The following is a 20,509-nucleotide window of genomic DNA, read 5'->3' as shown; positions in this document are numbered from 1 at the left end:
ACAAATTTAATCATTTTAAAGTTAGGTTTAATCTTTGAGGAACAGAGATCACAAGTCAAAAGTGAAATGGTAAAAAGTTGAATTTTCCCATCCCAACTCAATTACTGAAACAGAATGGGTCACTGTGTGCCGCCTCTCCACACCTGGCTTCTTCATCCTGCAGACGTTCACACGATAAAAGGCAGTTCCTGAAACTCTCACTGTCCTCAATGTAAGACTCCAGGCCCTGGACAAATTCTTCTATTACCTTAATGAACAGATTTTAAAAATAAACAAAGTGGAATGAAAAAATAAACAGGAAAAAGATAAGACTGCTCTTGAGCCCTCTAGCTCAGGCCCACCATTTCCTCTCTATTAAACTCCTTGCTTTGTCATTAAAAAGAGAGAGGAAAGAAGGATAAGATTTTTAGTGTAACATGTACTGTCACCTTGAAATGATTCTAACTTGTTCAGCTTTCTCCCAGGGGCTTTAAATTCCTAATTACAGAGGACTGCATGACGAAAATACATACTTTGGGATAAGAAGGATGTTTCCTCAGGGTCTGAAAGAGCTTCTTTTGAAAAACTATTTGATCCACAGCTATGAGGAAAGAAGGACAGCTGGTCACCAGACTGCAACATCTACCAGTTTTCTTCCATATAGATTTACATTTCTAGCTGGGTGCCAATGGCTCATGCCTGTAATCGTAGCTAGAGTGAGGGTTAAGGTTCAAAATCAGCCCAAGCAGGAAAGTCTACGAGATTCTTTTTTTTGTCGGTTGTGGTGCTTGAACTCAAAGCCTGGGCACTGTCTCTAAGTTTCTTCACTTAAGGCTAGCACTCAAGAACTTTAAGTCACAGTGTCACTTCTGGTTTTCTGGATGTTAATTGGAGATAAGAATCTGACACTTTTCCTGCCAGAGCTGGCTTTGAACCACAATCCTCAGATCTCAGCCTTCTGAGTAGCTACGATTATAGGCATGAGCCACAGGTGCTGGCACTGCGAGACTTTTTTTTGTTGTTGTTGTTGTGGGGCTTGAACTCTGGGCTTGGACACTGTCCTTGCGCTCTTCAGCTCAAAGCAAGCGCTCTACCGCTTGAGCCACAGCGCCATTGCCGGTTTTCTAGTGGTTTCCTGCCCGGGCTGGCTTTGAACTGAGATCCTCAGATCTCAGCTTCCTGAGTAGCTAGGATTACAAGCATGAGCCACCGGTGCTCGGCTTGCAAGTTAACCATCAGAAAACTGGAAGCTGCACTGTGGCTCAAAGTGGTAGAACACTCACCTTGAGTGCAGAAGCTAGGCCCTGAGTTCAAACCCCATGACCAACAACGACAACAAAATTACATTTCTGATGACACCACTAAAACTTCCAACTTAATTTTAGAGCTCAAACATCTAAACCCTCAGTAAAAGGTTTAGTTTTGATAGAAGACAGGCACTAAACTTTCTTCTTTCTCCCTCTTTTTGGTGCTTGTATGAGGCTGGAACTCAAAGCCTAGGCCCTGCTTCTGTAACTTTTTCACTCAAGGCTAGCAATATACCACTGAGGAACATCTCCATTGATCACTAAGCATTCATAAAAACACCTGCCACAAGCTGGGCACCAGTGGCTCACACCGTAATCTTAGCTACTCAGGAGGCTGAGATACAAGGATTATGCATGGCTCAAAGTCAGCCCAGGCAGGAAAGTGAGACTCTTATAGCCAATAAACTACTCAGAAAAAGCCAACAGTGTCACTGTGGCTCAAGTGGTAGAGCACTACCTTGAGCACAAAGAGGCTCAGGGACAGAGCCCAAGTCCCAAGTTCAAGCCCCAGGAGCGGCAAAAAAAAAAAAAGTTGAGACGATATAAAGGTCTTGAGTTCAAGCTCCAGTACCAACAGAAACAAAAATATTGGTGGTTGGGCTGGGAAAGTGACTCAGTGATAAGAGTGCTTGCCTAGCATGCATGAAGCCCTGGGGTCAATTTCTCAGTACCAAATAAATAGAAAAGGCCAGAAGTGGCACTGTGGCTCAAGTGGTAGAGCATTAGCCTTGAGCTGAAGAGCTGAGGGACAGCACCCAGGCCCAGAGTTTAGCCCCCACAACCAACCAAAAAAAAAAAAAAAGTTGGTCATGGTAGCTCATGTCTGTAATCTCAGTTATAGAGGAGAGAGAGATACAATGCTTTTAAGTCTGAAGGTGCCTTGAGACCCTACCTGAAATATAACTAAAGCTAAAAGGAATGAGGAATGCATCAAGTGTTGAGCCTAAGTGGCAGGACTTGCCTAGCAAGTTCAGGGCACTAAATTCAAACCACAATACCCAAAAATTATGTTACTTGTAATAATAAAATTACTTATAACAATAAGTTAATACTTATAAAATAACAAAAAGTTACCTAGTTGATTCTGATTCTGTCCAGTTTTAAGAATAAGTCCTGATGTCTTGAGAAGTCTTACAAAAACAGTGTCATTTTCTTCAACTTGATTGGGAGCATGAGATTTCTTTATTGTTTTGGTAAGTGGCTGCATCTTGTCTTCTGAGACTAAGCAAAATTTTTAAGACGACAAAAAAAGAAAGGAAGGAAGGAAGGAAGGAAGGAAGGAAGGAAGGAAGAAAGAAAGAAAGAAAGAAAGAAAGAAAGAAAGAAAGAAAGAAAGAAAGAAAGAAAGAAAGAGAAAGATTAAATATAACCTCAGGAATAAGAGCGCTAAGATGAAAACTGTTATTTCTGAAGAATATAACTAGAGCTGGTGCTTCAACAGAAGGAACTATTTCCAACAGTGGACAACAAATGTGACTTCCAAATAAACAGATAAATTAAGCAATCAACAAATAGTTATCTTCAATTGAATTTTTCACTCAAAGAATACAAAATGTGCCAGCACATTTTGCTTGGTAACAAGAATAACTATGGAAATGGAAATGAATGTCTTCTTCAAGCTGCTGTTTGCAAACCACTAAGAAGCTTATTAAAATGCATATTCTAGGCTTTATTCCTAAAAGTCTGAATTTTGGGCAAACTTTTCCAGCAATAATTCTAAGATACACCAAAGTTTAAAATCACTCAACTATATAAAAAACAAGATGAAGCAGGTTCTCTGACATCAAAAGTATGAGTACAAAATCCACAGTTTTTATCCTAAGGCTTTCAACTTAAAATAAGGTAACAAAGGGCTCCTGAAGAAAACTCTTGAAGAAAACTTTTTTTTTCCTTCACAATTCTATTTTTTCCTTTTTTTTTTGTCGGTCGTGGGGCTTAGAACTCTAGTCCTAGGCGCTGTCCCTCAGCTCTTTAGCTTAACGCTAGCAGTCTACCACTTGAGCCACAGCACCAGTTCCGGCTTTTACTGTTTATGCGGTGCTGAGGAATCAAACACAGGGCCTCATGCATGCAAGGCAGGCCCTCTACCACTGAGCCTCCATCCCAGCCAATTTTTTTTTTCTTTTTCGTCTTTTTTTTTCCCCCCAATAAATAGCCTTAAGCAGGTGAAAAAAAAGATCACTCACTGTCTTCCTTGAAAAAACAGCCAGGGCAAACAAAAGAGGAGGCAAAAATGCTTGATAAGAAATGTACTCAGGGGGCTTGGAAGGTGGTTCAGTGGTAGAGTGCTTGCCTTGCATGCCAGAGGCCCTGGGTTCGATTCCTCAGCACCATATAAACAAAAAGAAAAAAGCCGGAAGTGGCGCTGTGACTCAAGTGGTAGAGTGCTAGCCTTGAGCTGAAGAGCTGAGGGACAGCGCCCAGGCCCAGAGTTCAGGCCCCATGACTGGAACCAAAAAAAAAAAAAAAAAGAAATGTACTCATTATCTTGCCCTTGTAATTGTAACCCCTCAGTACGGTTAAAAAAAAAAAAAGAAAGAAAGAAAGAAAGAAAAGACAAAGAAAAAAGAAAAGAAAAAGAAAAAAAGAAACAGGCAACCGGGCGCTGGTGGCTCACGCCTGTAATCCTAGCTACTCAGGAGACTGAGATCTGAGGATCACGGTTCAAAGCCAGCCCGGGCAGGAGAGACCATGAGACTCCTATCTCCAATAAACCACCACAAAACCGGAAGTGGCGCTGTGGCTCAAGTGGTAGAGCGCTCGCCTTGAGCTGAAGAGCTGAGGGACAGCGCCCAGACCCAGAGTTCAAGCCCCACGACCGACCAAAAAAAAAAAAAAAAACAGACATTGGTGGCTCAAGCCTGTAATCCTAGCTATTCAGGAGGCTAAAATCTGAGAATCATGGTTCAAATCCACCCTGGGCAGTAAAGTCCATTAGATTCTTATCTTTGCACTATTTCTTTGCCTCTGGTATATTTACTTTGATACCCTTCTCTTTAACTATCAATATCATAGTATTCATAATCTTTTTTAAAAGGATAAAAGGGGACCAAAAGCTTATTAAAGGGGAGGGACTGTCATTTCACTGTGTCCCAGCCCCTGGATAATATACAGATGGAGTCTATAATACTAACTTTTCTTATTAGCGTGAAAGACAGGCTCAGAGGATGTTCCAAAGTCATTCATGGAACGTGAGGTAAAACTCGAGTCTCAAATCTCTTGCCCTCTATCCATTAAATCCCTATAACTGCAAACAAACTTTTCATCTCTTCAACTACCTCGTGTATGTGAGACCACACACACAGTAATGAATGGCTAGGTAACTTACTGGACTCTTCTTTTGTCAGGGTATCGTTACCACTTGATCTTGACAGTCTTCTTTTGAAAACCATTTTGATTTAAATTATTTCCTAAAGTAAAATCAGACAACAAAAGTTATTCTCTAGACGGGCGCCGGTGGCTCACACTTGTAATCCTAGCTACTCAGGAGGCTGAGGTCTGAGGATCACGGTTCAAAGCCAGCCTGGGCAGGAGTCTGTGAGACTCTTAACTTCAAGGAACCACCAGAAAACCGGAAGTGGCGCTGTGGCTCCGGCGGTAGAGCGCTGGCCTGGAGCCGAAGAGCGCGGGGACGGCGCCCAGGCCACCACGCAGGGCACCAAGTCCTCCGGAGACAGCTGGCGGGCGGAGCGGAGGCCGTCCTGAGGGCAGGGTCCTCCAGAAGAGTTGGGAGATAAAAGCCCTTCTCAGTTCATCTCGTCATTTCCGTGACGCCGGGCGGTACCTGTGGGGATTATCCCGACAGGAGACGGAAGAGCAAACCGAGGTTCGAGGCGCGAGGCCCCAGAAGAAAAGGCTGGGGTCGGCCCGGCGACTCGAAACTTCGAGAGATCGACAGCGGCCGCACTCAACTGCCGCGACGCCGACTCAGCCCCTCGCTTTCGATTTTCCCGCGCTGGCTCAACGACGCTGTGGCGTCGTTGAACGGGCTCCGGCGTGACGTCAAGACTCGGCGACGGAAGTCGGCGGCCCGGCGGCCCAGCTGGAAGCAGTGCGCCGCGGGTCGTGACTGCCGTCGAGTCCCGGGCCCCCCCCCAGCATTGGGGCGAGAGAAGGCCCGGAAGCGGAATCTTAGAGGAACGGGACTACCCCGCTTTGGCAGCCGGCTTTCAGTGAAGATGGCGGGGCCAGAACTGTTGCTCGACTCCAACATCCGCCTCTGGGTGGTCCTCCCCATCGTTATCATCACGTTCTTCGTGGGCATGATCCGCCACTACGTGTCCATCCTGCTGCAGAGCGACAAGAAGCTCACCCAGGAACAGGTGTCCGACAGGTGAGTACCGTCCCCGGCCTGCCGACCTCGCTCCCCCTGTGACCTTGGGCAGCACAGTGCCGGTGTGCCGGAGTTCGCATCGCGCCCCTACTGGTAGGTTGGCCTCGGTCCTGGCAGTGTATTTCACGTCCGTCGTCGGTAAAATGAGGATGACGGCAGTACCTGCCTTGGAGAACAGGCTTTGGGGATCAATTAGATGATGTCTTTAAATGTCTCAGTACGGGGCTAATAATAATCGTGAATATTGGTAGTCAACTCGCTAACCTTCCGTACGATTATCCACAGTCTGTCCTATTCCTGCCCTTCGTTAGGAAGAGTTTCTACCGAGTTCTAGGTGCGTTACTGCCTTTAGTCGTTGTGACACCGGTCAAGTGGATGTGATCGTCTGCGTTCTGTGAAACAAAATTCTGTAATGGTCAGCTGGGACGCTAGGAAACAAAGCGTCCATTTAGAGAAATGTGATGGGTTCGCACGATCATTTCCCCTCCTAAAGTCGAGGCAACTTCTTCCTCACATGCTTCCTGTGGAAGTTATTTACAGAGACAGATTTTGAGATCATTTTCGGTTGTACATAAACATATATCCTGTTTAACTAACATTAACTAACAACTTTTAATCAGTTCTAATTATTTTCATGCAATCTCAAGAAATACTATATTGTTAACACCCCTTAGTCGCTTATCAGTCTCTTTCTCCCCCCTCCGACTTGCTCTATCTCCCTCCCTCTGTGTGAGTGTGTGTGTGTGTGTGTGTGTGTGTGTGTGTGTGTGTATGACGAAGTCTCTATAGGCAGCCCATGCTGTCCTCAAACTCACAATCCTACTCCCCCCTCCTCCCCAGGCTCTTACTTTAATAAAGAGAGTAAGCCCCAGGTTCAGAAGTTAACACACGTAATCATGTCTAGTAAAAATTTATTGTTTAATTTTATTGTACTTATTAGAAAGAATTTCTTTCACTGATGGCTGGTGGCTCTTGCCCATAATCCTAGCTACTGAGGAAACTGGGATCTGAGGATCACAGTTCAAAGCCAGTCCAGGCATTAAAGTCCATAAGACTTGTTTTGTTTTGTTTTGCCAATGCTGGGGCTTGAACTCAGGGCCTGGGCACTGTCCCTGAGCTTCTTTTGCTCAAGGCTAGCAATCTGCCACTTGACCCACAGCACCACTTCTGGTGTCTTCTGTTTATAGTACTGAGGAATTGAACCCAGGGCTTCATGCACTCTATTACTAAGCCACATTCCCACCCCATTAGACTCTTATCTCCAATTAACTGCCCCAAAAAATTCAGAAGTAGGGGCTGGGAAGGTGGCTCAGTGGTAGAGTGCTTGCCTTGCATGCATGAGGCCCTGGGTTCAATTCTTCAGCACCATATAAGCAGAAAAAGCCAGAAGTGGGGCTGAGGCTCCAGTGGTAGAGCGCTGATCTACAGCTGAAGAGCTGGGGGACAGAGCCCAGGCCCAGAGTTCAGGCCCCACAACCGACAAAAAAAAAATCGAAAGTAGAGCTGTGACTTAAGTGGTAAAGCGCTAGCCTTGAGAAGAAAAGAAAAAAAAAAGCTCAAGGGACAGGACCCAGGCCCTGAGGACCAACACCAAAATAATAATAATTTCTCTCATTTTGTGGAATATAATACTGGATTTCCATTTGCTGGAAATGTAAAGATTCTTTTAAATTAAAAACACAAGGGGGGGGGGGGCTCTGGAAAGGTGGCTCAGTTTAGATCCTTGCATGCATAAGGCCCTGGGTTCAATTCCTCAGCACCGCATAAGCAGAAAAAGCCAGAAGAGGTGCTGTGGCTCAAGTGGTAAAGTGCTAGCCTTGAACTGAAGAGCTGAGGGACAATGCCCAGGCCCAAAGTTCAGGCTCCAAGACCGACACAAAAAAAAAAGAAGTTCCATGGTGACAGTTAAGACTTTAAGCCAAGTCTCTGGTTCCTAAACCAGACACCATCTTAGTTGCAAGTTTGATTATTTTTTCTGTAGCATGTTTCAGCCCTGACCATACTTACTTCCCTGATACTAACTTTTAACAAGTAACTTTACTACTAAAGGAATTTATAGAAAGATGCAAAGTGAAGAGAGCATAGGTATTCAGCATTTCTTGGTACCTTCAAGTTAATTTTCATTTGATCCTTACAGTAGCACTGAGATAGGTCATAGTAAACCTATTCCAATGGTTATAGAAAGAAAAGAAGCCTGCAGAAGCAGCCTTTCCAGTGTAACCACAGTTCTAATTGTGCTTGAACGTGTACTTGAACCCAGATTGGTCTCTGATCTGCTATCATTGTTCCTAACTGCCATTTCTGTACAATGGATGATATCCTGCACTATGTGAATTCTGATACTCAGACCCACTGCTGCCGTTCCTTTCTCCAAAATGACATTCATAATTGATGCAATCTTTGTGTGGAACTGTTTTAAAAATAATAATAATAATAAAGTAAGGCTGGGAGCCAGTGGCTTATGCCTATAATCCTAGTTACTTAGGAGGCTGATGTCTGAGGCTCATGATTCAAAGCTACCCCCAGCAGGAATGTCCATGAGACTCATCTCCAGTTAACCACCAGAGCACTAGCTTTGAGCTGAAGAGCTCAGGGACAACACCCAGTCCCAGAGTTCAAGACCGAAGACTGACCAAGGAAAAAAAAAGTAAACTGTAGTTGTAATAATCAGAAAAAATAAAAGGAAAATGACATTTAATAAAAATCATGTGTGCATATATATATATATATATATATATATGTATATATTATAAGGTGGAATGCAGATGTATGCATGCATCTAGCTATAAAATCACCAGAAGGGATGGGTCAATTGAAGCCTGAAGTCTTCTTTTTTGAGACAGGGTCTCACTAAGTAGCCTAGGCTGAACTCATGATCCTTCTGCCTCTGCCCCTTAGTGTTGGGATTATATTTGGAGAAAGGACATATATAAAACATGTTTTCCAACTTACAGAATGTAATAGTGCATTGGAAAAGAAGAAAAGAGTCACAGATTGTTAAGAATAGGGAATTCCAGGGCTGGGGAGGTGGCTCAGTGGTAGAGCACTTGCCTTGCATGCCTGAGGCCCTGGGTTCGATTCCTCAGCACCACATAAGCAAAAAGAAAAAAAGCCGGAAGTGGCGCTGTGGCTCAAGTGGTAGAGTGCTAGCCTTGAGCTGAAGAGCTGAGGGACAGCGCGAAGGCCCAGAGTTCAGGCCCCATGACCGGACCCAAAAAAAAAAAGAATAGGGAATTCCATGCCAGACACTGGTAGCTCATGCCTATAATCCCACCTACTTAGAGGGCTGAGAGCTGAAGAATCATGATTCAAAGGCCATGCAGAAAAGTTCATTAGACTCCATCTCCAAAGTAACCACTCTAGCAGGACTGGAGGAATGACTCAAGTAGAAGTGGTAGCACACCAGCTTGGCAAATGAGAGGTCCCCTAAACCCCAAGTGGTAGAGTGCTAGCCTTGAGCTGAAGAGCTAAGGGACAATGCCCAGGCCCAGAGTTTAGGCCCCATAACCGACAAAAAACAAAGCCAGAAGTGGAGCTGTAACTCAAATAGTAGAGCACTAGCCTTGAGCAAAAGAAGCTTAAGGACAGTGCCCAGGTCCTGAGTTCAAGCTGCCCCAAAGAGAAAGAGAGAGAACTCCAGTTTGAGAAATACTGACTTTAAAAATTGAAGTTTTCCAGGTGCTAGTGGCTGTAATCCTAGCTACTCAGGAGGCTGAGATCTCAGGATTGCAGTTTAAAGCCAGCCTGGACAGGAAAGGCAGGCTGTGTGAGACTTATCTCTAATTTAGCCACTAAAAAGCTGGAAGTGGAGGTGTGGCTCAAGTGATAGAGCTCTAGCCTTGAGCAAAAAAACAAAAGAGACAGTGCCCAAGCCCTGAGTTGAAGACCCAGGACCACCACCCCACCCCCAGCACACAGATACACAAAGAAAACAAAAACCCTAAAGTTTGGCAAGGTGGGGTGCTGCATTCCTGTAATTCTATCTCTTGGGAGGCTGAGGCAGGAAGTGCTTGGCTGTCGTGGACCAGCACTGGTACACAGGCCACACACTGAATAGCATTAATCTAGCTTCCTGGAAATAGAACAGATATAGTAAGGTCCCCTCTGTAGGCCTGTGGGTAAAGAAGTCAGGTGTTTAGTCCTGAGACAGAACTCCAGGAGGACATTGGGCCTTGGAGAATTTTGTGCAGAAGGTGTTAATGGCATGATGGCTAGCTAGCACTGGCAGGAAACGGGGCCAGTACATGCTCACCATCGGGAAAACTGGCATACATGCAGGGTGGTGGGCAGACACAGAGGATGCTAACACAGTTATATTCTTTTTTTTCCCCCACTTTTCAAAGATTCCATTAATTTCAGGGTTTTTTGCTCCCTTTCAACAGCTTTAGAAAACTTTTAAGTATTTTGGTCTCTATTGTTTGGTATTTGTATCTTAGCAACCCCAGTCCCTGTATGGCTCCATATTATCTGTAAGGATCCACTGTGCTCTGGTATCATTACATGATTCATTTATTCAGTCAGTGTTTACCGAGAACTTAGTCTGAGTCCTGGGTGGAGTGGCTGATTGCTCTTCCTCAGATAACAGCTAGGCCTGTCCTCATTTCCACGTGTGCCTGAAGAAGTTCCTTCTTTATCCTCATCCTTCCCCTCCCTGCCCCGAGACCTGCTGAGCAGTGTCGAACTGCTCCCCTTTCCACACTCAGAAAGTTCTTTCTTGTCTCATTATGAAGTAAGACAAGCCAGAATGAAATATGCCAACTATGCCTACCTCAGAAATCTTTCTTTGTTCAGATCCACAGTCTCTTCTGAGGACTACTCTTTTGAAAATCTGAGTGTTAGGCTCAGGGTATTACGTTGGTTTTTAGGATATTTGAATTTAGGGCGAATTTCCACACATAGCTGTCGCCAAATAGGTTCTTTCTTGTGTTCAAATAGGTCTCCACTTTATTCTCTTCTTTTCTTCTCCTGTTTCACTTAAAAAAAAAAAAAATCTCATTGTCTGTCTTGGTTGTATTTTTCAGTCAAGTCCTAATTCGAAGCAGAGTCCTCAGGGAAAATGGAAAGTACATTCCCAAACAGGTACTCATTTCTGTTTTATTAAAAGCTCTATCATTCACAGCTGAATGTTTTATAAGAGAATTCTTTGGAAATTAGCAATTTAGTGCTGAAGCCATGGCCTGGTGGTGTTTGCTGTCACTGTGACCTTACCCTTCTTAGGAAATTGTTTTTAAATGTGACTCAGCTTAAGTGTCAGGTCGGCTGCCAAAGTGGCTGGCAGTGCTGACAGTAATAGCGTCTCCCAAGGCCTCTCAGCAGACCTCTGGGGACTAGTTGACAATTTGCAGTGTCACATTCTTCACACTTAAAACCCTTTCTTTCTTTTTCTAGTCTTTCTTGACACGAAAGTATTACTTCAACAACCCAGAGGATGGATTTTTCAAAAAAACTAAAAGAAAGGTTGTACCACCTTCTCCTATGACTGGTAAGTTCACCTCCCTTCTCTCGCTGTTACAAAAGATTGTTTAAATGTTAAATTGTAGGAGATGGAAGGGACCGTAGAAGTCATCTCACATGGAAAGCCATAGATTGCTAGAATCTGGGCACACTGAGTGTAGGTGGATTTGAGAAGGCTGGGGAGCTTTCCAGCATCTCCCACCATGCCTGCGCCTCTGCTGGCAGATGGCTGTCCTGCTGCTGCCTGAGCCAGGAGGAGCTCCGAGTTTGGGCTGTCTGAAAATATTCACTGCAGCCACAAATTGGAATACGCCTAGACATTGAAAATCCTGAGGGATAGTTACTATACCAGCATGCAAATAACAGTCACAAAATTACTTTCATTCATTTTATTCTTTTGTTGTTGTTGTTGTTGTTAATCATGGGGCTTGAACTCAGGGCCTGGGTGCTGTCCCTGAGCTCTTCTGCTCAAGGCTAGTGCTCTACCACTTGAGCCACAGCACTACTTCCTATTTTATTCTTTTGTCGGGCTGGGGAATTAACCTAGGACCTTATGTACACGAGGCAAGTTCTCTACCACTGCAGTTAACAACTATAGCCATCACAAAATTATTTTTATTTATTTATTTATTTTGGGTCCGGTCGTGGGGCCTGAACTCTGGGCCTGGGCGCTGTCCCTCAGCTCTTCAGCTCAAGGCTAGCCCTCTACCACATGAGCTACAGCACCACTTCTGGCTTTTTTCTTTTTGCTTATGTGTTGCTGAGGAATCGAACCCAGGGCCTCAGGCATGCAAGGCAAGCGCTCTACCACTGAGCCATCTTCCTAGCCCCACAAAATTATTTTTTAAAGGTTAAGAAACAACGTAGTCAGTATGGAGCCCCTTTATATTTGAATCACTTTCATCAGAGGTGAAAGCATGTGCCACAGACAGTTGAACATGTTCGGAGAGGCCTAAAAGAGCCCCTCCAGCATCAAATTTTGTCATTTGAACTGCTTTATCATGAATGAGTCTCTTACGTTTCATCTACCTTATAAGAATTTCCACAACATGGGCGTGGTCGGCAGAGGAAACCCGAGTGCCTTGTGCTTCTGTCCTAGATCCCACCATGCTCACAGACATGATGAAAGGGAACGTGACAAATGTCCTTCCCATGATTCTCATCGGAGGTTGGATCAACATGACTTTCTCTGGCTTTGTTACAAGTAAGTTCCAGCTCTAGCGCACCCCACGTTTACTTTGGCTGCACTCCCTTCTCAGGTCCCCAGCCAGAGAAATCCCCAGCTGCTGACACCCGTAATGTTCTGGGTCTTAGGCTTTCTTGTGGAAACTGCTAATACTGCTTGAATAAAAGCATTTAATAGACTACAGTTTTGCGCCACCTTTTCCAAATTGATCCTAAGTTCCTGGGCTGGACACCCTTTTCCCAATGAAGACTCAAAAGAGGGACTTGCTAGTTTGCCTCTGTGACGAGGTGCATTCTAGGGAAGGGAGTTTTAACTCCTTCTGACTTCCTTTGCCAGGTGTGAAGGGCAGTTTTCAACCTGTTTTGCTTGTAAGCTGATTTGATTTTCATCAATCTGGCTTCCTAGATCTGTAGTGACTTCGACTTGTACAAACTCCACTTAGGGCTTAGTGGATCAGTGCAATTTTTTTTCCAAATTTTAGGTCACAGCTCAGTTTGAGTGCCTGCTCAGCTGTCTAGAAGTTGGTATTATTCAAGGAAACTGGAGCAGAGCCACACTCCGACTGTTTTTTTCTTCAGGAACTGCCATGGATTTCCTGGTGGAAATCATTTTCCAACAGCCAGATGGCACAGAGTCCCCACCTCCTCAGGAGAGTGCTTTCACACTTCAGCCCTCTAAAAATAACACAGCTGCGTGCTGAGAACATTTCTCTCCTCTCTGCAGCCAAGGTCCCGTTTCCACTGACCCTCCGTTTTAAGCCTATGCTACAGCAAGGGATTGAACTGCTCACCTTAGATGCGTCCTGGTAAGAACTTGCTTATCTAATAAAAATATAAGCCAAAACCTAAACATCAAAGCTCCCAGTTTGAATTTCTACCTGGAATAGGTGTTAATAGTTGAAATCCACTCAGAACGCCCTGCTGGGTTTTGGGTTTTGCGTGGGTCTTGTCTGAGGAGAGGGTGTGCTGGGTTTTGGTCTTTGCGTGGGTCTTGTCTGAGGAGAGGATGTGCTGGGTTTTGGTTTTTGCGTGGGTCTTGTCTGAGGAGAGGATGTGCTGGGTTTTGGTTTTTGCGTGGGTCTTGTCTGAGGAGAGGGTGTGCTGGGTTTTGGGTTTTGCTTGGGTCTTGTCTGAGGAGAAGGTGTGCTGGGTTTTGGTCTTTGCGTGGGTCTTGTCTGAGGAGAGGATGTGGTGGGTTTTGGTCTTTGCGTGGGTCTTGTCTGAGGAGAGGATGTGCTGGGTTTTGGCCTTTGCGTGGGTCTTGTCTGGTGAGAGGTTGTGCTGGGTTTTGGCCTTTGCGTGGGTCTTGTCTGGTGAGAGGTTGTGCTGGGTTTTGGTCTTTGCGTGGGTCTTGTCTGAGGAGAGGGTGTGCTGGGTTTTGGTCTTTGCGTGGGTCTTGTCTGAGGAGAGGGTGTGCTGGGTTTTGGTCTTTGCGTGGGTCTTGTCTGAGGAGAGGATGTGCTGGGTTTTGGTCTTTGCGTGCGTGGGTCTTGCGTGAGGAGAGGGTGTGCTGTTTTTTTTCCCTGGGGTGTAAGTGAAGGTCCTGGCTTTAAAAAAAAAAATGATATCTGACCACACAGTCCTTTGTATTTCAGGTTTGTTTCATTATTTTGTTCCGTATTTTCTTTTGGCTTAGTTGTGTGAGGTGAGTTTGCTTTCAAGTGTTAGGAATGGAGCTCAGGGCCTTGCACATTCTAGGCAAGTACTCTACTTGCCATTGATCTATAACTCCAAACTTTGGTTTTGTGAGACCAAGTCTTTCTATGTAACCCAGGAAGACCTCAAACTCTTGGTCCCTCGGACTAGTGCTGGGATTACAGGTGTAATCCCTGGCTAGGGGAAACCTTTTTATCAATATCATGGAGCTTATGGGAATGTGTGTGTCAGCCATCTTTCTGTTACTGTAACAAGTACCTGAGACAACCAGTTTATAAGGAAAGGTTTGTTTCAGCTCACTTTTAGAGTTCTCATTCATTCCATGACCAACAGGCCCCACGGGTTTGGCCTGTGGCAGCGGATCTTGGCAGCAGCATGGTTCTAGCCCAGTAGTCAGAACACAAGAGGGAGAGGGGAAGAGTCCAATCTGCCACCTTGGGGGCAGGCGACAGACAGACCTAAAATAAAGGAGGCCTCAGAGATGAAGTTCAGAACCCAAAGACTTTCCCAACAGCTGCTGTCCTCAGCCACTGCAAGCACTTCCTGAAAGCCTCCTCCTGCCCTTTTCTGCTGAGTGAAACACAAGCATGCTTCCTCTAGGGAACCAGATTCTAGACAGGGGCCTCTTAACAGAGAAGTTCCTTCCCTTCCTCCTTCCCTCCCTCCCTCCCTCCCTCCCTCCCTTCCTTCCTTCCATCCTTCCTTCCTTTGCCCAAACTCAGGACCTAGGTGCTGTCCCCGAGCTTTATTTTTTGTTTATTTCACTCAAGGTTAACACTACCACTTCAAGCTTTTTTGGTAGTTTATTGGAGATAAACTCCAATAGAGTCTCCAATAGAGTCTCATAGACTTCCTACCAAGGCAGGTTTCAAACCATGATCCTCAAATCTCAGCTTCCTATTATAAGCGTGAGCGAGACCCTGATACCTGGCAATAAATATCAGTCAGCATTCTGTATCTCTATTTGGGTTGTGAATTGGCTGCATCAGCCCTAACCCAGGCAGGCAGAAGGGTGCTGTGCATTGATTTCTGAAGTAACCACCTGTACTTTCCTTTGGCTTTGTAGGGTGAGTTCTGCATCCTGGTACTTCCTCAATGTGTTTGGGCTCCGGAGCATTTATTCTCTGATTCTGGGCCAAGATAATGGTAAGAAACAGTAGGCCTGATCACAAATACTTGCTTAGAGGAATCGTCCATATTAGAGCACAAAAACCCTTGCAGTTAGTTAGCTATTGGTTATCATAGAAGAGCATTGCTTCATTCTTCAAGTTCCTGAGTTGTTCTGGAAACCTGAAAAATTCCCAGGCTCCCACCGAAGCCCTGGGTTGCAAGTTGAGACCTTAACAGCCATCCTGAGGGGCTGACAGAGCACCTCGTGAGGGTCCTAGTGTACGGTATCGCTCAATAACTGGCGGCCCCTGTCATGGAAGGGGAAATAAAGTTGCAAGCTTCAGTTAGTTGTCTTTCTGCAGCGGTCAGCCCTGTTTTTCAGGAGAGGTACAGTGGCTTTCCCATAATCACAGTTCATGGGTGCTAGCCAGTCAGGGATCCCATCCTGAGAAACACCATCAAGCTGGCAGTGCCGAGCGCTGCTTGGGATTCACTCAGCCTGTCCTCCATGCAGCCGCTGACCAGTCACGAATGATGCAGGAGCAGATGACGGGAGCGGCCATGGCCATGCCCGCAGACACCAACAAGGCTTTCAAGGTATGTGCCCTGAGCTTGCCAGCAGCAGGTGGCATTGCAGTGCCCTCAGAAAGACACTGGTCCTCTCTTTCCTCAGCTGCCCTAGCTGTGGCTCCTCACCCATCATAAACACACTGAGGAAAACTCCCAAAGTAAACAGTCATGGCTTCCACCTGCGCAGTGTTGCAGCCACCGTCCCCCATCCGGGCACTCAGTCACCACTCCATCCTGTGTGGCCCATGGCAGCTGAAAGATGCCAGGTTCATGCAACTTTTCTTATAGTCTTTCCTGTACTTACTCTGTTTCATTATTGTTGTTTAGTTTCTAATCCTGACTTACAAGGTAAACTTCATGTTAGGGATGTAGCGAAATAGCTGCGTAGGGCGTGGCACCCCTTTGCAGATTCAAGTGCATGCGTAGTCTTGGAATGTCCTCCCTGAGGACAAAGTAGAATGCTAAGCTGGACCAATGCATTCTCAAGCCATGTGCAATGTTGGTATAGCTGTAGACACCTGTAGTCCCAGCCTCTTGGGAGGCTGAAGGAGAATCATGGTAGTGTAGGAATTTGAGATCAGCCTCAGCCTCCTAGTGAGACCCTGTGTCACACAGAAAGCTCTGTGCTGAGCGCAGTGTGTTTCTATTGTTTGAACATAAAATATTTAAATTCAGCAAAAATAGAGCATGTGTATCTCTTGTTCTTCAGACAGGCGTGTCTATTAAGTTAATTGGAGATTCTTGTCACTTATACTGGTTTCCAAATACCCATATTTAATCCACCATGGAAGTGAGGCTATAAAACAGCCCAGTTGTAAAGGAAGGCGTGACACTGTCCAAAAAGAAATGTACTCTTACCTGACTTACATAACTAACCCCTCTGTACAACACCTTCTTATTCATCATCATCATCATCATCAAATTAAAAAAACAACCTAGTCGCTGGGAAGGTGGCTCAGTGGTAGAGCGCTTGCCTTGCATGCTCAAGGCCCTGAGTTCGATTCCTCAGCACCACATAAGCAAAAAGAAAAAAAAAAAAAGCCGGAAGTGGCGCTGTGGCTCAAGTGGTAGAGCACTAGCCTTGAGCTGAAGAGCTGAGGGACAGTGCCCAGGCCCAGAGTTCAGGCCCCACGACCGGACCAAAAAGAACAACCTAGTCAAAGACAGCCCATTAAACATTTGGGACATTTCAGCCTTTTTGGGACCCAGCAGACATGAGATGTAAATGGAATGTGTACAATGGAGTATTATTCAACTATCAAAAGGGATGGGGGGGTGCTGGTGGCTCACACCTGTAATCCTAGCTACTCAGGAGGCTGAGATCTGAGGACTGCGGTTCAAAGCCAGCCCGGGCAGGAGAGACCGTGAGACTCCTATCTCCAATAAACCACCAGAAAACCGGAAGTGGTGCTGTAGCTCAAGTGGTAGAGCGCTCACCTTGAGCTGAAGAGCTGAGGGACAGTGCCCAGGCCCAGAGTTCAAGCCCCACGACCGACAAAAAAAAAAAAAAAGGGGATGGGGGGAGGGTGCGGGGGGTGGGGGGGGAATATGGGAAGGGATAGGAAAGGGAAACAAAGGAGGAGGCAACAATGCTTGGTAAGAAATGTACTCATTATCTTGCCTATGTAATTGTAACTCCTCTGTATGGTATTTTCACAATAAAAATAAAAAGAGATGAAGACTGGGTGCTGGTGGCTCCCACGTAGCTACTCAGGCAGCTGAGATCTGAGGATTGCAGTTCAAAGCTAGCCCAGGCAGAAAAATCCGTAAGACTTACCTCCAATAAACCACTGAAGTACAGCTGTGGCTCAAATGGTAGAGCACTAGCCATGAGCACAGAAGCTCAGCGATAATGCACAGGCCCTGAGTTCAAGCCTCAACACAGGTAACAAACACACAAAAAAGGAGTGAAGTACTGAGTCATCCTGAACAGTGATCAGCCTTGAAAGCATGTTAAGTGAAAGGAAAACAACAAAGCCACACCCATCATAGACTATCAGACTATACAGCCCCTTCCCAGAATGTACGGGAGCGGGTACTGCGCAGCAGGGCCTGTGTGGTGGGCTACTCCATAGCCTGTTGCTATGGAGTTTGGTTTCAAGTCTCAGTACTGGAGCCAGAGAGCAATAAATAAGTAATATTTTTAATAACTCAGGTAAAAGTAGACTAAGAATATTAAGAAATTTTTCAGAAAATTATGAAAATTGGTTCAGCATATTAATTACATCAGAATCTAACAACCCCAAGTTACCAGCATAAGGAAAGTGTGTGTGTGTGTGTGTGTGTGTGTGTGTGTGTGTGTGTGTTCACTGTGCATCTTCACAGTGACAGGGTGCTCAGTGAGCAAGAGGTTCAGCAGCTCTGTGTGATCTCTCTCAGCCCAGTCTCCTTATAGCTCCTGGCTGGGCAGGCAGAGACCACAGGTCACCCTGGTCCAGTCACGAGCCCCTTCCTCCCACCCTCTTGTCTTCTCTGCAGACAGAGTGGGAGGCTTTGGAGCTGACAGACCACCAGTGGGCACTGGATGATGTGGAGGAGGAGCTCATGGCCAAGGACTTACACTTCGAAGGCATGTTCAAGAAGGAATTACAGACGTCCATCTTCTGAGGACCAAGCAGGGATTGGCTGTGCCAGGAACTTGGAATAGCGCTTAACCTTGTAACTTTCGTTGGAGCTTCAGAGCCTCTGAGAATAAAAGGGGTGCCAGGGCTGGCGGGTGTGCTGCAAGGCTCGTTCTTGTCTGAGCTGGGTCCCCCTGTATTGGAAACTAGAGGAAAGAGGAGTATTGCGGGGTGACATGCTAGTTAAAAGTGGCATACGTTTTCCTGATAGAGACTAGTGATGAAGTCAGAGAAAGGGGAATCCTCATAGAGCTACTAAATCTACACCCAAAGGTAGCCCAGACCACCCAGTCTCTGGAAGAAGCATCGTCAGTTATAACTAGTTCTTATGTTCAGTCAGCCTGACTTCTAACCACTGTAAACTCCTGTTTTCTTGGAATCCAAACACCCTGCATTGTACCTTTAATTTCTATTTTGTTAGGATTTTTAACTTTCTTTACAAAAGTAATACATTTTCAGTACCGAAAATTTAGAAACTATGGAGGAGCCAAATAAATGGCCTTGTGCTGTTCACTCAAAGCTTACTAAATTACACATTGTACAAATGTGTCGAAACTGGCTAAGATTAACTCTTCAGCGTGGCTAGCCTCGGTCAGGACAGACCTGGAACACAAACTTGTAATTCTGATACTGTCCGGTGAAAGTGACTGACGCCGAGGCCTGCCGGACTCTCGTAGGCCTATGGGGTCATCAGAGACAAGTTCTTGATCTGGACTTCAGAAAACAGCAAATCCACTGGCCAGTGGACAGTGCTGTGCTGTGCATGGCCAGCTAGCTGAACAGAAGACCTTATTCCTGATTACTCTGGACTGGAGAAAATTCACATATCGCTGTCAGAGAGAGGGGCAGCCAGATATGTAGGTCAAGATGCCCAGGAATACTTCTGTCTTGATTAATGGTCCCAGGGAGGTGGCAGGGCACTATTGCTGTACCAAGAGGTGAATGTAATTTGCATGTTGAGCTCTATATCAAGAACAACAACTTGACTACAAATTAAACCATCCTGTGTTCTCTCCTTTGCCTGTGAATGTGTTGCCTCTGGGGGTCACTGAGTTTCTGCCAGCAGTGAGAAGTGTCTATTTAGTCCACAGCTGGTGTGTCATGGTGAAAGACAGCGGCTTCGTCTTCAGAGACCTCAGGAGAGGGGGGAGCAGCTCAGGTCGCCAGGTGCTTAGTGCGCATGAGGTCCTGGGTCCACCCCAGTAGAAAACAAATGAGTTCGTGAGCACTGTGTATACAGCCCAGGCGTGGAACTCCCAATAGTGAGTGCTGGGATTACAGACACCATCACATGGCACCCTCTTCATCATCCTCTTCATTGAGGCTCTGAAGCCCTCAGACACGCCAAGGAATGGAAGGCAAATGACATGACGGTCTTAAAAGCAGAGCTGAGGGCTAGGAAGGTGGCTCAGTGGTAGAGTGCTTGCCTTGCATGCATGAGGCCCTGGGTTCGATTCCTCAGTACCACATAATCAGAAAAAAGCTGGAAGTGGTGCTATGGCTCAAGTGATAGAGCGCTAACCTTGAGCTGAAGAGCTGAGGGACAGTGCCCAGGCCCAGAGTTCAGGCCCCATGACTGATAAAAAAAGAAATAATAAGCAGAGCTGAGGTGGCTTGGTGGTAGAGCGCTTGCCTCGCATATATGAGGCCCTGAGTTCGATTCCTCGGCACCACATACGCAGAAAAAGCCAAAATGTCACTGTGATTCAAGTAGTAGAGTGCTAGCATTGAGCTGAAGAGCTGAGTGACAGCGCCCAGGCCCAGAGTTCGGGCCCCACACCGACAAAAAAAAAAGCAGAACTGATGGTGATGGCAGTAGTGAGGAGCCCACAGGAGGGGCTGAGGTGAGAGGTTTGCTGCTGGCGGAGAAAGGGGGGGGGATGGAGGGTAGAGGTGGGCCATGTTGGAGGGGGGGATGGAGGGTAGAGGTGGGCCATGTTGGAGGGGGGATGGAGGGTAGAGGTGGGCCATGTTGGAGGGGGGATGGAGGGTAGAGGTGGGCCGTGTTGGAGGGGGGGATGGAGGGTAGAGGTGGGCCGTGTTGGAGGGGGGGATGGAGGGTAGAGGTGGGCCGTGTTGGAGGGGGGGATGGAGGGTAGAGGTGGGCCGTGTTGGAGGGGGGATGGAGGGTAGAGGTGGGCCGTGTTGGAGGGGGGGATGGAGGGTAGAGGTGGGCCGTGTTGGAGGGGGGGATGGAGGGTAGAGGTGGGCCGTGTTGGAGGGGGGGATGGAGGGTAGAGGTGGGCCGTGTTGGAGGGGGGATGGAGGGTAGAGGTGGGCCGTGTTGGAGGGGG

General features: G+C 46.3%; 2 protein-coding genes across 5 annotated transcripts in view; one reads left to right on the top strand and one right to left on the bottom strand.

Moving 5' to 3' along the window:
- Window positions 1–5,224, bottom strand: part of Fancd2 (FA complementation group D2) — a 65,785-nt gene extending 60,561 nt beyond the window's left edge. For 2 of the 4 annotated variants that reach the window (XM_042680139.1, XM_042680143.1), the window contains exons 1-5: window positions 5,071–5,224; window positions 4,615–4,696; window positions 2,361–2,507; window positions 513–580; window positions 144–247 (exon numbers count right to left, since the gene is read on the bottom strand). In XM_042680139.1, coding sequence (XP_042536073.1) covers window positions 144–247; window positions 513–580; window positions 2,361–2,507; window positions 4,615–4,678 — 383 coding nt within the window. In that variant the 5' untranslated portion in view covers window positions 4,679–4,696; window positions 5,071–5,224. Of the gene's footprint in view, window positions 1–143; window positions 248–512; window positions 581–2,360; window positions 2,508–4,614; window positions 4,704–5,070 lie in introns of those variants that run through there. The other 2 variants (XM_042680141.1, XM_042680142.1) reach the window with 2 other exon arrangements.
- Window positions 5,225–5,298: 74 nt separating this feature from the next.
- On the top strand, window positions 5,299–19,230 carry Emc3 (ER membrane protein complex subunit 3). Its single transcript, XM_042680154.1, has 8 exons — window positions 5,299–5,619; window positions 10,641–10,698; window positions 11,008–11,101; window positions 12,173–12,277; window positions 12,983–13,064; window positions 14,981–15,060; window positions 15,539–15,621; window positions 18,073–19,230. The coding sequence occupies exons 1-8, from the start codon at window positions 5,465–5,467 to the stop codon at window positions 18,199–18,201; spliced, it is 786 nt and encodes a 261-aa protein (XP_042536088.1). The 5' UTR covers window positions 5,299–5,464; the 3' UTR covers window positions 18,202–19,230.
- The last annotated feature ends 1,279 nt before the right edge of the window (window positions 19,231–20,509 follow it).

The sequence above is a fragment of the Dipodomys spectabilis genome, unplaced genomic scaffold, assembly GCF_019054845.1.
Source record: "Dipodomys spectabilis isolate Male_0828 unplaced genomic scaffold, ASM1905484v1 ptg000054l, whole genome shotgun sequence".
NCBI lineage: Eukaryota > Metazoa > Chordata > Mammalia > Rodentia > Heteromyidae > Dipodomys > Dipodomys spectabilis.
Note: the sequence above shows the minus strand (reverse complement) of the source record. Positions and strands in the feature narration are given on the sequence as shown.